The sequence below is a fragment of the Nothoprocta perdicaria genome, unplaced genomic scaffold (genome assembly GCF_003342845.1).
Source record: "Nothoprocta perdicaria isolate Ctin4 unplaced genomic scaffold, notPer1 scaffold_433, whole genome shotgun sequence".
In the NCBI taxonomy this organism is placed as follows: Eukaryota; Metazoa; Chordata; class Aves; order Tinamiformes; family Tinamidae; genus Nothoprocta; species Nothoprocta perdicaria.
In genome coordinates, this window is record NW_020455681.1 from 13,307 (window position 1) to 28,862 (window position 15,556).

At 43.5% G+C, this 15,556-nt stretch overlaps 1 protein-coding gene across 2 annotated transcripts in view; it reads right to left on the bottom strand.

Annotated features, from left to right (window-relative positions):
* GRB10 (growth factor receptor bound protein 10) overlaps window positions 1-15,556 on the bottom strand; it is a 152,335-nt gene that overhangs the window by 13,253 nt on the left and 123,526 nt on the right. For both annotated transcript variants that reach the window (XM_026046329.1, XM_026046328.1), the window contains exon 6: window positions 4,979-5,135. In XM_026046329.1, coding sequence (XP_025902114.1) covers window positions 4,979-5,135 — 157 coding nt within the window. The remainder of the gene's footprint in view (window positions 1-4,978; window positions 5,136-15,556) is intronic.

Here is a 15,556-nt window from a genome sequence, read left to right on the forward strand (position 1 = left end):
TAACGAATCCCCTTCGCTGAAAACAGTAACTCAAAAGAGGGCAATTGGCACAAGAGTACACTACTTAATGAATCATTTTCTTGGCAAATCTTCAAAGTTTCTAGGAAAATATTTAGGTATTTTTCCAAAGTCTACTAGGCAGCACTTGCATATCTTACGTAATAGAAAGTAAAACAAAAAGAAAAAAAAAAAAGGGGGGGGGTCGAAGCTTTCACAGAGCTCCACGTAAAATGCACGCGATTTGCTCAACAACAGAATTTGGACGGCCTCTTCCCCCCTTGGTATTTACACATCCTGGTATTCTCGGGAATGCCAGGATGCCATGCAAATTCTCTTGGGGTACTTTCAGGACATAAAACACGCTGTAATTGGTATCTGAAACACTAGTAAGTTTTCAGTGGCACTCACTGGGATATTAGATTTCAACTATTAAGCTCTTTGACTGAAAACTGGACCTCTGAATGATGCCACTGCCTTTTCACTTGCATTTAGCTTATCAGCCACGACCGTGTCACTGCTAACTTTGGAAAGCTCACCATGCTTCCTGATCTTCAGCCTTGCTATAAGCTGTTTTTCAAGAGGTTTATACTGAATATTGTTAATATTTGGTTGCTTATTTAAAAAGAACTCTTTCTTAGTACAGTAGCCACAACATGGTCTATACAGTGGCAGGTTTTCAACTAAGTAAGGTACCAGGTTACACCACTGTTAGTACCAGTTAATTGAGGACATTTGCACCACCTAAACCATTAAGGACTTCCCACGTGAAATTTCAAATGTTGCTGCTGATCTGTCACAAATTTCTCTTCTTTTTTTAAACTACATCCCAACCACATACAGTTGTCTTGGTAGGAACCTCCATCCCTGTATGAGCACTGAAAGGCCATGTGCTACTGGCTTCTTCTGTTATTTTACAAGGTTGTGATCTTTGATTTCCTCATACTTTGGAAGACAACATGTCTAAGGGCTGAGATAGATAAACCACATCCTGTATTTTATCTTGTGGAAATGACCTTTGTTTTGTATTTTACCTCTTAGCTTGCATGCACACAATCAGTAAATGTTTATTAGATGCTTTATGTAACCGGCCTAATTTCTTTACCAAATGAAGACCCTTTTTAGATTCTGTAGTGGCAGACCCGCTAGTTTAATGTTCACATTCTCACTGTGACAGTGAAAGCCAACTTGAGGAAGAGGGACAGGAATTTATGGGATGGGCATGTAGAAAGCAAGGTAGTCCCAGTCCATTTGCAACCATTTCACAGAAGTTGCACGCTTGGTCAGCCCCTGGCAAGCGGCACTTGGTTAGAGCAAATGCAACAAAATGCCCCTTGACACAGCAGCAGCTCAACTGCAGCCCTGCACTGAACTTTCTGCTACAAAACTAGAAGCACAGATGTCAGTCACAGAAATTCAACAGGTCAGTCTGTCTCCAAGTGTTATTGCAGTTAAAGTGACCAGAAATGTCTCCTCCTCTTTTTTTTTTTTTTTATCCCCCTGATACTGCTTTGCATTACACTCTGAACTTATACAGAAGTGCCCCACTTACAAAAGATGGGAAAGCGAGATGGATTCTACATTGAACAACTTACAGACATATCCCAAAAATTTCCAGTTAGTGAATCACTAAAATGACATGTGAACTGAGGGGTGAAAGTCTGCCTTGTTTAACATTTTAGGAAATGTTGTGTCTATTAAGAAACTGTTGCACTTCTAATTCTTTCTGAAGGCAAAGCAAATTCAGTACACACATAAACAAGAAGATCTGTGAATAAAGCTATATGGTGATTGTTTTTTCTAGCCCTACATACAGTTGAAAGCTCTTTGGCTTTTCCTTTCTACTATGGCTATGCTAAATAAGATGTACATCAGTTCATGAGCAAGAGGAAAAAGAGGTTGGCAGGTTAGGACTTTTGCCATATCAAGAAACATGCTATTGTGAAAAGCCTGTCTTCATTATTACATTATGTCCAATATAAGCATCTCAGTCCTCTTCCTAAATTAATGACAATTAAGAACGGAGTAGCATATAGGGACAACTTTACATTTTAAGGAGATGTAAAGTATATTTCTAGTTACAAGGGAATGTGATGAATTAAAGTTTCACAGACTGCTTAAATCTTGACCACAAACTATTTTAGATTCTTAGTGGTTAAGCGCAGCATGAATTATCTACAGATGTCAAATCTAAGCCAGACTGATAATGACTCGTCACAGCATTGCTACCAATGAGAACACAAATAATATGTGCAGTCTGCTGGCATTCTGAAGTTATTTGTAAGTGTGAGTGCTAGCTGGAATACAATTGACCATGCAATGTAACCAGTCAGAGGAAGGTCCCTTTAGCAGGGGGACCTGGATCAGCACATTGATATATATGCAGTTTGCTTTAGAAATTTATTCTTGCTCTCAGCTTGCCCAAAAGAAAAAACATAGGAACTGGTTCTGCAAACTGGGCTCCTTTGGAAAATAAGAGTAGGATTAGCAATGCCAGAAAAAAAGAGAGCAGACTTTTTGGAATCAGTGTCTTTTGGTAGCTTCAAGATTACCACCTGCAGCAAAAAGTCATCCAGAATGTCTTTAGTAAGAAATAATGTCCTCTAGAAACACATAGTTCTTACTGCTCTGAAAACATTTTGCTTATTACCATGATAAAATACCTTCCTGTTATTGTTTCGCACTTTTACTGTATCATCGGATGTGCTATAAGCAATCATCTTATTTGCAGAGGGAAAGATATGGAACAACAGACACCTAGGAGGAATGTCAGCCAAGTTTCCTTTTTACAGACTACTGCCATGATCTGACAGCAGTCGAAATACACAGGGATTACTAAATGATTCCAGGGAAGCATGGAATCATTTAAGTTCCTGGGAAGCAGAAGTATGTGGCCACATAAGCAACAAATTCCAAGAGCAGCCAAATCTGGGTGGATGGATAAAAGGTGGTATTTGAAATTTATTGAATATAAGTTTGGATACTGTGTATACTTTGGTCCCAAAACACAGGAAATCGGATGTTATCTTTTCCTCAATGAAGTGAACCCTTCTATTCCATGTTCTGTCCTCGTCCTTTCAAGTGCTTCAGTGTCCACATCCTCTCAAATACTTTATGCATAAAGTCTGTAACGTGGCATCTTCTCTGGGATTTTAAGCATTTGAATACTTTACTTTTACACTCCAAAAGGGATAAGCATGGCAAAAGTTTCAAGATGGCCAAAGCAGTAAAGCTGCGCGCTGTATCTCTCCGCTTGGGCCGGGCTTTGCGCTTCCCCACAAAACGGAGTTGGGAGCCGGTTCCAATGGATATAAATGCAGCCCGATAAGTATCTTGCTCTTTTCCCATCATTGTTAATTACGCCGTTATTTGTGTGTAAACAGAAGCTTTTGCTTTCCTAATCAGCCTCCTGCCCGATTCATTCAGCGATGTCACCCAGCGGAGTTTGACAGCACAATTAGTCACCATGGCAGCTATTGTGATGTCACCCGCGCTGAATTGTGGCATCACTGAATGAAGCTGGCAGGAGAAGGATGTTGCTGACAAAGGCCAAGGCTTCTGTTTACACAATACCTTGGTAATCAGCACCGATGGGAACCGGGGCGATACAGAAAGAGGGCGCCTGGGCCTTTAATGAGCCTCCAGAAAACCAGCCCGTTCCTGGGGCTGCTGGAAGCGGGATGTGGCACCGGAGGGCGCGGAAGTGGGGCTTCCGGCGGCCTCCACCCGTCACCTTGTCCGCCTGGTCCGCCGTCCTCGCGCGAGGAGCTGCCGCGCGGCTGTTCCTGACGCAGGCTCGTACGCGGAGAGGGATGCCCAGTTGGAAAGGCCAGGCAACCAGGACAGCCCAGGCTTCTTGGATTTTTCTTCCTTGATTGCTCCTCTGTGGAGTAGCGAATTCATGCGTTTAATAGCACCAGTTTAAGGCACTGCGTTGCCTTAACTTCATTTGGTAAGATTGGGGTTCTGAGTTACAGCTTTAGGCACAAAAGCCTGTATTAGCTGCAGGTATCTTTAGCAGGTCCAGTGCTCACAGCTTTACAATTTGCCTTCCTCTGTTTTTTAAGCAAGATTTCAGCATGAAGTATACCCTAATAGGAATAGTCCCAAGGCTACACTTTTTCAAGCAATTATTCTGCGCCACTCAGAATTACACATAGGGTATCTATCTCGGCAAAAAGCAACTGCAAGCTGCGTGTCAGAACCCTACAACTAATCAGCTCCCCAAAATAACAGCAAAAGCGAGACTGAAGAACATGAGATTCTTTCAGGTACTGCAATTAAACCAATTCACGGTGTTATTTAATTCCTCTTCTTGAAACTGTAACCATGACGCCTTAATTTCAATCAGGTAGAGGAGCTGCTGCCTGGGGAGCAGATGCCACCGTGGGGCCAGAAACTGCCGGCGGATCGCGGGAGGTGCCCCCAAGTCGCCCCTCGGGATGCCATGTTCGGGCGCCCCCCGGCTCCGTGGGCCTGGCGGTCACGGGTCCCAAGGCGTCCCCGTGGGTCGGTCTGCAGAGCTGGGGCGTTTCACCCCGGCCTCCCAGCTGGGGACGAGCTGGGCTGTGTCACAGGACCTGGACTCTTAGGGATCAAGCTTAATTTGCCTAAGCTGTTGGTTTGCAATAGCTTCAAACTGCAGGGATGTAACAGAGCACTGGCATGATTAGACAAAAAAAAATTATATATATATATGTGTGTGTGTGTGTATATATACATACACACATATACATATTTATATAAATCTATAGATATGTACAAAGTAAAAATAGAAAATGGGAAGCAAGAAAACGACTTAAAAAGGCTTAAAGGCTTAGCACGTCAAATTGTAACACATAAAAAAGCATGTATGTGACTTCAGCTAATTTTACAGAGAAAGGCAGTGACCAGAAGACGTTCCCGCTGGAAGCACATTAATATGAAGCATACACATGTTATGTTCCCAGGTAACCACGCCACCCCTTTGACCGTTCCCTACCTAATCCTAGGTGAGGGTGATGCTCCACTAGAGTCCAGCTGTTATCATCCACACAATGACTTTTGTAAACCAGCAGCTGGCAGAGGTCCCTGGCTGTCATGTCTGCTAGAATCTCCACCACTTTGCTTGTTCCATCTTCACTAAAGACTTTTACATCCTGCAACATAAAGGATACACTTACAGATCAACAGCTCCGAAAAGGTGTAAACCGCACGCACAGCTACCGCAGCGGGGGAGAAAAATACAGCGTCCTCTCCGCGTTAGGATTGCATCTCGGCAGCCAGCACAAATAACATGTATGATGATTGACTTTACAGCACTTTCTCGTCATGCCCCTCGCCTGCTTCCCCTCCCCCTGCCCCAACACCTCCCTGCACTAAACAAAGATTAAGCAGCGTTAATGTGAGCACATACACAGAGAAAGTGGGAGAGCACACCTTCTTCGTAAGGCTGTATAAGGTAGGCAAGCAGGAAACAATGAGAGAGTACTTCTGCAATAGCAGGTAAAAGGAGTTAAACCCAGTCAAACAATAAATGAAATTTTCCTTTTAACACAGTTTAAGGCCTCCCAATGTTTGCAGGCCGACTCCCCCTGGAAATTAAAAAAAAATAATAATAATAAAATAAAATAAGAAAATGTCTCTCTGGTTCCCTAAGAACTTTTGAGCGTTTCGCTTTTGGAAGTTGCACTTGCAGTTCGCTCGCAGATCAATTAGCCAGCGCAGTCCAGGCATTTCTCTCCCTTTCCTGGCTCCTCTTTTGATCTTCGCTTTAAAGGAGTTGCAACCCAAACGTGCACCCAGTGCACCTCCTAAGTGTTAATGGAGATGAAAGAGCAAGTGAGGAAGCCTCTCCCCACCTCCTGGTTTGTACAGATGCTTTCCTCTTTGCATTGTTCTGCTCAGGCGAGACACACTTACTGCAAATCTTTTTCCCCTCTGTGCAGTCAAACATGCAGGCTCAGGATTTAGATTAACTCCATGTTTAAAACATTTCTGCATCCTAGCTAGAAAAGACAAATCTAACAAAAAAAAAAAAAAAAAAAAAAAAAAAAACTGGAGGATAACTGGATATGGAAAATCTTACCTCAACAGCACGTAAAAGGCAGCAGTCAGAAGAACAAGATGGCATTTTAAATACAGATGCCTCTTGAAAGAGAGTTTGTTCTCTGCCTCCTCCAGCCCCTTGCGGACTACGGCTGCGCGCTCGGGGGCACTTTGCAGTGTCAGGGGATCACTGTACTGTACCTGTCACGTAGCCCCTGTTCTGGGGACGGTTTCTGGGGAGGGAAACAACTCTGCCAGAGCTCCACTCAAAGGGTTACACGCAATCTTTGCGGTAGTGAATCAAACCACACTGTGTAGACCAATCCTAGCCCTCCCTCTGACTGATGTAATCATTTCCCACACACTATCAGACTTCCAAATTATTCCCGCCCCCCCAACAAAAAAAAAAAAAAAAGAAGAAAAAAATTACAAAGGAAATTTGTTTAACGACCACCCACGGCTGTTTAAAAGCCCCTCGGAGAGGCGGGAAGTTCAAAGGAGGGCAGAGCCGGCGGGAGCCGGCCCGCTGCCCGCGCGGGACCTGCGCCCCTCGCCAAGCCTCCGGGAGGCCGGCCTCGCCACGGCTGATGTCATCCCCGCGCAACTTGCACGCTGCAACTTCTGCTCGCCCGCCCGCCCGCCTGCCTTCCGCCGCTGCCCCCCGCGCCGCCATCCGGCCCCGAGCCCCCTCGCTGCGCCGCGGCCCTACGAGCGCGAACGCGGCGGCTCGTCTCCGTGCCACAGGTTAGACCTGGCACGGCGCAGTGGGGAGGACGAGGGGCCAGGGGCTCCATGGCCACGCCACCCTCTCCCTCCGCACGGCCCGGCACAAAGTGGAGCCCTGCGAGGGAGGAGTTACAGCCCCAGCTCGCTGGAGTGACTCGGGCGGCCGCGCTGAGCTGCCGCGGTGAGGGAACCGCTGGGTCTGAGCGCACGGAAGAGGCAGTTCTTCCCTGGAGAAGCGGGCTGGGGAGGAGCGGAGCGGGGAATCCCGGCTGCTGTGAGGCGCCACAGCGTTACAGCTGCACTTAGCTGAGCCACGGCCACCCTCACACGTGGGAATGGGGCTGTGCTGGGCCGGGGGGGTTGCTTCTTGAACAGCGGGTGAGGAGGGAACTGACCAAAATGTCACTGGCCAGAAACGACATCAATTTACACAGCTTTCCTCAAGGCACAGCCCTCCTCTTCCCTCTCCATATGTGTGAGCAAACTTAAACCCCAGTATCTGACAAGTCAGAAAGCTCAATTTCATTTATTTTTATGACTTTTTGTCACATTATGCTTAAACTTGAGGAGAAGTCAGCAGTGCAAGAATTCATCTCCGTTTTCAGCTTGCTTTGGCGCACGTGACCCCACTTTGTGCACCGGCACAAAGCTCTTTCTTTCAGGTGGATTTCCTGCCTCAAGAACCAACCTGGTGACCTCACTCGCTCACCGGCGCGCGGGGAGAGCAGCCCTGCCATTCCGGGTCTGCAGCAGGGGCATTGCCATCTTTGCAGGGCCGGTGGCACAGGGAAGTGCTTTCCCATGGCTGGTGTTTCACAGGGAATCAGGCAGTGGTACAGGACAGGTTGCACCCGATCCCTGTCGCTGTCCCTGCAGAGAGGAAAAGCTCTTCAAAGGAGACTGCCTTTTTGCAGGTGGAAAAGGGAAAGCCCAAAGGCTGAAGCTGCGTTTTCCTGATGTAACAAAGTTCGACAGAAGAAAGCGGCAACTGTCGTTCACATCTCCTTGCTCTGCTCCCCAGGTGTGAAATGAAGTGCTCTGTGTGCAAGTGGCCGCTTCGCTCCCTCTTGGCCCTGAGGTTTTGTTGATGGGCAGCTACCTTCAAGTACAACAACGCTTGAAAGCCACCTCAGGATGCAAAACTGGTGTTATTCTGTGTACAGCTCTGCTGTAAGTCCGCACTCCTTCTCCCCAGTGGTCCTGCATTAGAGGCAACACCCCAATGCTCCCACATGGAAGTTGCTGTTAGAGTTGCATTAAAAACACCATTACATTCATCCTTACGGAGGGCCAATGATCTTTCTTTCTCTTTCTTTCTTTCTTTCTTTCTTTCTTTCTTTCTTTCTTTCTTTCTTTCTTTCTTTCTTTCTTTCTGTTTTCTTTGGAGCTAGTGGTCTATAATTCAGCGGGTGGAGGGAGGGGATGCAGAACCGAACAGGTTAACTTCTCGGACTATTAATAGTGCCGTGTTTGCTATCAAGGGCAGCACAAGGCTATGTATCACCACTGACATCACGGATCTAAAAGAATACATCAGTAGGGGATGTAATGGCCTGAGGTGAACCCTGCAACAGAGGACAAGGGAGGGACAGAAGTGAGAGGAAGCCCCAAGTCTCCACGGAGGAGATACTGCATGGTCCATAAGAGGTTTATGCAAAAGGTAAGAGGATTTTCCGCAGGTCTTCCTCAGAACACTGCCGTGTGCGATGCAAAACCACATTTAAGAAACCAGCTCTACAACAAAGCTGCAGCTCAAACTTGCTCAAACTTTTAAAAAATTTCTGAGTGTTTAAGTGACAAAAGAGGCAGGTTGCAGTATCAATGAGGGGACTTGGCTGAAAGTGAGTTTGTTAAATCCACCCATCTCAGATTTCCTTTTTTCTTTTCTTTTCTTGGAAGAGTCTACTTTCTCAAGCTCTTAAGGGCTTCTTATTCAAACTTCTTCACCAGGAAGACTGTTCCACAAGCAAAACTGATACAAGGCTTCGTTTCTATAGAGGAAAACGAAGCCAACCACATTCTGAACAAAGTGCTCCAATAAGGAAAACCCTGGACCTGAAGAGGGGCTTATAAAGTTAGCTTGATACTTTTCCCCTGCATCCCTCAGAAAAAAAAAAATGCAGTGAAATGCAACGGCAGACTGCCTGCAACAGTGATTTACAAAAGGCCCTAATTACGTCAGCAGCACAAGGCACCTTCTATTCAAAATTAAGGTTAAGAATGCTAAGCCAACCAGAGCAGTATATTGGCTGAACATTCAGTGCTTTACAGTGCAAAGGAGCAGATAACAGACTGCACCATTGTTCTGCGAAGAATTCTTCCCTTCCCCCTGCTTTCTTTTTAAAGACAGAAAGACTTAAAAAATAAAATTTTTAAAAGAACACTAACGTTCATCACTTCAGTGGTTTCATATAATGGATCGCGTATCATGAGCGCCCTCATGGTTATTTCATCTTCCAGTCTCGGTCCTTCCGCCACATTGAGTAATCCAAACATTATTTGGAAAGAGGACAAAATAAAAAAACCTCTTGTGTCACAGTCACATTACTTTGCTCCTTCTCCTCCACTTTTCCATCTGTACTATTTTTCTTTTGTTTTTCGGAAAAAAAATACTTTTTCTGACTGTATACAATTAAAATTTTTAAAAAAGACCAGTCTTAAATGAAGTCTTATATACCGAAAATCTTTAGCATATATGCTCCAAACTTTACTCTCTTCAGTCTATGAAATGGCTCACACAAGAATTGACCTCAATGCTTAACCAGCCTTTGGAATTGTGGATTATGGATCCAGCCTAAGTTATAGTGAGAAAAGTATCAGTTATCAGAAGGTGCTTTGTCTGAAATCTGTCTGAAAAGGCTTTCAGTAAACCATCTCTTCTAATATTTTCTTTTATAAGAGAAGACAATCACAGAAAAGCATGAGAATGCACTGAGAAGTCATCCCAGTTGGGCATATCAAAATTTTACATGTAAAAGCCCCACAAAATGAGAATTGGTCCAGTAAATCTTGACTCATATACGCAGATTTCACCCATCAGGTTTGTTCAGACATAAGAAACCCCCTGTTAGTGATGTAATAAAAAAAGAAAAAAAAAGAAAAGAAACTGAAATGCATGTATCTTTCATAAGCAGAAAAAAGTAGTTTCTGACAGAAAGTACCTATGTAACAGGCAGGTATGCTAAGATTATATTTGTAGTTTTCATTAGAAATGATGAGCTCATTTTTCCAGAAAGCTTTTTGCTTTCAAACTCACAAGCTCACAAGAGCAGATTCAAAATCACTGGAGAAAGTGGGAAGCAAAAGAGCTTTCAGTTTGAGCTTTCAGTCAACTTAAAGCTGCTGAGAACTCAAGCTTTGCATGCACAGTATCCTTGAACAGCTATATGCCTTGCTCAAGAGGTAACAAAAAAATAAATAAAAATAGGAAAAGGAAGTGCTTGCTTCCTAAAGTTGTAAAGCTTTGATGAAGCGAAGCCTGTAAGCAGGCTCAGTGCCCACCTGACAGCAAAGCCACTCAGTTGAGCACAGCTTCCCACTGGAGTACCACCCAGTTCCCTTTCCTTGTCTGGCAGCATTAAGGCAGCTTTGGAAGACAAGGGAATTTCAAGTGCTGCAATGAAATAAATATATAGGTCAACCCTATGGCTCTTTTCGCCTCCTGTGTTACACTACTCATGCAGGGAAAAAAAGCCCTTCAGAAAAAATAGCAGCAGCAACAGCAATAAATTGCAGATAGTAGCACTTAAATATGAGTCACTAGGGAGTACTTCCTTGTTAAAAAAAAAGAAAAAAAAATCAGAGTTGTTTGATCATTGCTTTTTTCCTGCATATACACATAAAACCCTAGGAAATGCTGAGGTTAAGGTTCTCATAGCAACATTAACTCTCATCTGGCATATACTATATTTAGGTACACATTTAACAGCATATGAACAACAAAGGAGAGCAATTGTAAGTGCGGTATCTTTGTCTTTGACTTTCATATTTGGAGCAGCAATCTTAAAAACAAATAAAGTCTAACAGGATAATTTGTCAATGTTACAAAATCCTGATCCTATCTTGCTTTGCTGGGTTATCGAATTTTTTACCCATTTCCAGGAGCCTGAGAAACTGGACCTTGATGGGGAATCAGAGTATCATCATATGTTCAGTAATCATCATACAGCAAAATTATAGTCATAACATTTGCCAAGGGCTGTACCGATGATACAGATTTGGAGGATTATAACAGTATGGGCAGAGTATAGCAGGGCAGGATTAATAGTGAGTTCTGCTTTGTAGGTATAATCAGATTGTTAGCGCTTCAGAATTGATCATGTCCAAACATTCAGGGCCAGACTCACCCCAGGTAATTTTAGAGAGCTGAATTCCTTCGGTAGTAAAGGGACAGAGATGGGGTAACCTAAGAGCTGAAGCACATGATAAAGGCATTTGTGTGTCTCTGCTAACTGCAGAGGGAAGCTAAGCTCCTAACTCGGGATCTTAGTTGAATGCCTTGAGCTACATTGGCTGAATTCAGGCCTCAGTGACTAATGAAGCAAACATGTCTGTGTGCACTATTGGCATAATTACACACTGCAATTCTTGCTATTTGAGCTTTAAAAAAAAAAAAAAAACTGAAGTGTGTGATGTTGCGTATACATAGAACATAGTTAAAGAACTTAAACAATGAGAACCTGAAGTGCTATTAAAGTTTAAGGCCAGAATATAGCAAAAGCAAGCTGAAGTGTGAGCATAATTTTATTTTCCCTCTGTAAAATGATTGTCTTCTCCTCCTCTCTTTCAAACCCACACATGGAAGTGGTTATTTGCTTTGGAGCCACTTGATGAAATCTGTACTCGTTATCTGTTTTTTATCTTCTCTAAACTTCAACTACTGTTACACTCTGTATAGGCTCAGGCTTGCATAATAACTGCATTGAGGCTTCTTCAAGAAGCCCAGCTGTTTACATGTAAAGGTGTGAACTGCGCAATGTACTTTTAGGAGAAGGCAGTACAGAGCACGTTTTCAAGACATGAGTGCTGCCTGCACGAACAAGAGATTTATTCCATCATGTACTCACATACTTGGAGACTGAAGGTTTGGAAATTGTAAGTCAGTTACCCTATAATTTCCATATTTTAGAAATAAATAGGAGAATGCAGTTTTAAGCGATACATGCCTACTGACAAACAACACACTGCTTTGGTGACAGCACTCCCCAAAGCAATTTCACCTATTCCCTTTCCCACCTTGGTTGATCGCTCACATGTTCAACTAAGTCATCTGACCTACCCAACATTTTCACATCCTCTCACTTTCCTCCTCATTTGCTGCTCACTTTTAGTTAACAGGTAGAAAAACCAATTACCCAACCTTGTTACAGAGTAACAACAAGCACCTATGAATTTTGCTGAAGTTCCTGGGTATCCTCCATCCATCTGGATGCTACCCTGGGTTATGTGCTCTGCGAGATGGTCTCTAGAGGTTCCTTCCAACCTCAACCACTCTGTGATTCTGTGATTTGCAGGGCACTAGAAATGAGAAAGCTTCAGAAGGAATTTGGGTGCACTCTGCAATGGGCTCAGTCTGCACATGTGGGAAGGCACCTGCAAAACAGCCAGTTCTCAGCCACTCCTACGACTAGGGGCCCAGCATCTTTATGTGGCCACATCCCCTTTGTCGTCCCTGTCCATGTGCTTCTCCACCCATTTCCATTAGTTCTGATTGTGAGTCTGCAAACGAGCTCCTTCTCTCCACATGGCTCCTCCTGAGAACGAGTGCTCTTCATGCAAAAATCCTTCCTAATTTCCAGGCCCTTTATGAAAGGAAGAAGAGATAGGCACAGACGCTGCTACACTCCTTTGATTATGTAATAAAAGACATTAAGTTGCGTTGCTGGCATTAACCTTTATCTTTCATGTGCTTTATTGTGTAATTTATCCCTAGATAGTTTGCAATCTTCCTCAGCTCTGCTTACAAAATGCATTATTTATTGTCTGAATTTGCTCCAAGAAAAAGGTTTAGTGGAAAAGTTCTTGCAAACATAATTTAAGTCACAAACAATACCAGAAAGGGTACTACAAAGAAAAAAACATGATAGTTTTTTGATTAAAACTCTTAAGTAACCAAGCTAGTTACTGAGTATTTTAAATTGTTTTGCCGTTATAAATTATGCTTTAGAAAAGGAATTATTACCACATCTTCCTTGCTGCACAGGCTTTCAACCACAAGAACCACATTAATTTGAAACTTGGCAGACAGCATAACAAGGCTCCGGGGAGCAGCTTTCCGTAGGATTTAGAAAAATGGTGCGGGTCCTGATGACTTGGACAGCTATTTCTTTCCCAGTAGGACCCTGGGACAATTGCAGCTGAGGCACTTACCATTTGAGCGCCCAGGTCAAGCTAAGAGCCAGAAAGCCATTGCAATATAGGGTCCTGCAACGTGCAATTAGCTTCCCACTATGATTTACTACTGTCCAAGTGCAACTTCCACTTGGACAGCCTACAAAATTTCCCTTCCCTCTCCTACTTAGTTGAGTAGAGAGCAGCGGAGAGGCTACAGAGCAGAAAAAGGGAGCGCCATGAAGAGCTGGATGGACTGAGCTGCCATGTGCGTGCGCTGCTCCAGCCACATTAGGAAAGGGACCAAAGGCAACTTCTGAAGATGCCTTTGAAAATTATGGATTAGCATTTTAAAATATGTGCATTTTTAATATATGGGAAAATCTTTTGGGCAGTCACTATGTTTTACATAATACAGTAGGATCCTAGGCTCTTGATTGTGGTTGATATAATAATAGAAACAAAGTAGCAACAAAATCCCAACAATCAGGGACGATGCCAAATAAGCTAAATTTGGACCTTGCTAAAAACACATTATTTTAAGAACCAGTAGTTATGAAATTTATCTTGAACAGCTGCAATGGGAATGCAATCTCATTTACCTCATCTGGTAACAAAGAAATCTAAGCAAGCGCTGTACTTTTGAGACCTGGACAGAAGTTACAAACCTGAAGTGCAATATAGACATGGACAAAAATATGCCTGTTTCCCACCTCTCTATCTCCTCTCTCCTCCCTCCCCACAAAAGTAAATCATAAGAAGGGAAAAAGTGCAGCCCTTGAAGCTGGTGTTTGCTCCCTAGTGTGGGCAAGCGCAGAGTTCCCTAGTTCCCTATGGTTTTCTCTGCAGTCCTTCAGGCTAAAAAGAAATTAATGAAGACACATTCTCAGCAGAAGTGTCAGCAACTGGGTCTGGCAGTTCTTGACAGATGTGACAATATCCAAATAAAAATATGTGTTTTCATGACACATTAAAGGCAATGTATTAGATAAAAAGTGATGATCTTCATTTCCCAAAGTCCCTTTTATTCCCTTTCACAATCCATCCCTGTACCAGTGCTGATATCTCAGATCAGGAAGTTATAACCAAACTAGAAAAAGGAAGAGGCGGCTGGAAAAAAGTAAAAATTTAAGAAAAGGTCTATGAACTTTGAATATATATAGGTGGACCAGAAAAAAAAAAATCAAGTGTGGTATAGCACATGGGGACATGATACAGGGAAACATCAAAACCATGTGTGAAAATATGAAGATGAGTGACTCAGAAGAACTCAGGGTAGTGGAAAAGGGATAAACTGGAGAAAGAAAAAGACTCCTAACTGAGACTGGATATAAAGTACAGGCACTCAAGGAATGATGACTGGTTAATGATGGGCAACTGAAAGATAAAGCTCTCCAACACATTTTACAAAACTCTCAGTGTCATGGCCCCTGCATGCTGCAAATCCTAGAAACTGAAGCACACCTCAGAGTTACAAACTTCTGGGTAGCACCAGCTGAAACTCACAGGAGTTATTTTTCCCCCCAGAAGCTGAGCTTTTCCAACTGTGATTCCTAATTTCAGGCCACGCGTCTGGCACTGCCACCGAGTGTCCTGCCACAGGCACCGGGAGCCAGTGACTTCAAGCAACGAGCTTCGGCTAATCGTTGCTGACGGTGACTTCCCAAGTGCCTATAGATTGCAGGGCGGGAAAGGTTATGTCAGCTGGAGAACAGGGCACATTGTCATCCTCTTCCCAGTCCACATGTAATCCTCAGTTTCAGCAATTGCTTTAATGGCAAGCAGAGCTCCATAAAAATTTCTTTTTTTTTTTTTTTTTCCTAAATGTACGTATTAGAGCATAATAAATCTTCCCTATATTCCAGAATAATTTATCAACTGTTTCCCAGGCGGATGTGCAAGCTGGGGATATGCCATCATGACTAAGCTAGATATTCTCCCTAGAATGCCATAAGCCCCATGTGGATCTCGTTCCATTTCAATCTGCTGAAGAGTTACTCATGTTCAGTAATAGAAAAAAGTGAGAAAAATCTGGGAGAAAAAAACAAACACAGCCATTATTAGTGTACAATGTCTAACCCCTCTATTCAGGTTATCTTTTATACTCATTTAGTCTTGCATGTTATGGCAGGAGCAACCTATTAACAATGATACGAGTTTTAAAACCACAGCAAGTGTCCCTAACTTCATCTGTCCTGTCCTCCTTGCACAGGGTTTGCGCCAGGACATTTTCTACACCCCTTCCTCCTGGGTGTGGGGGGAGTTCTACAAATAACCCCCCAAACACCCCCCAAAATAAACAAACAAACAACAAAACCACCCATGTTCAACCCAACCCTTCGCTCAGCTTACAGGGCCAGGTTCCCTGCTGCCATGGTTACCACTCCCAACGTCTCCTGTGGAAGTAGGAATTAAATAAAATAAAATAAAAGGGAAAAAAAAAAGAACTTCCCCGATTCTGGAAGACTGTATAATG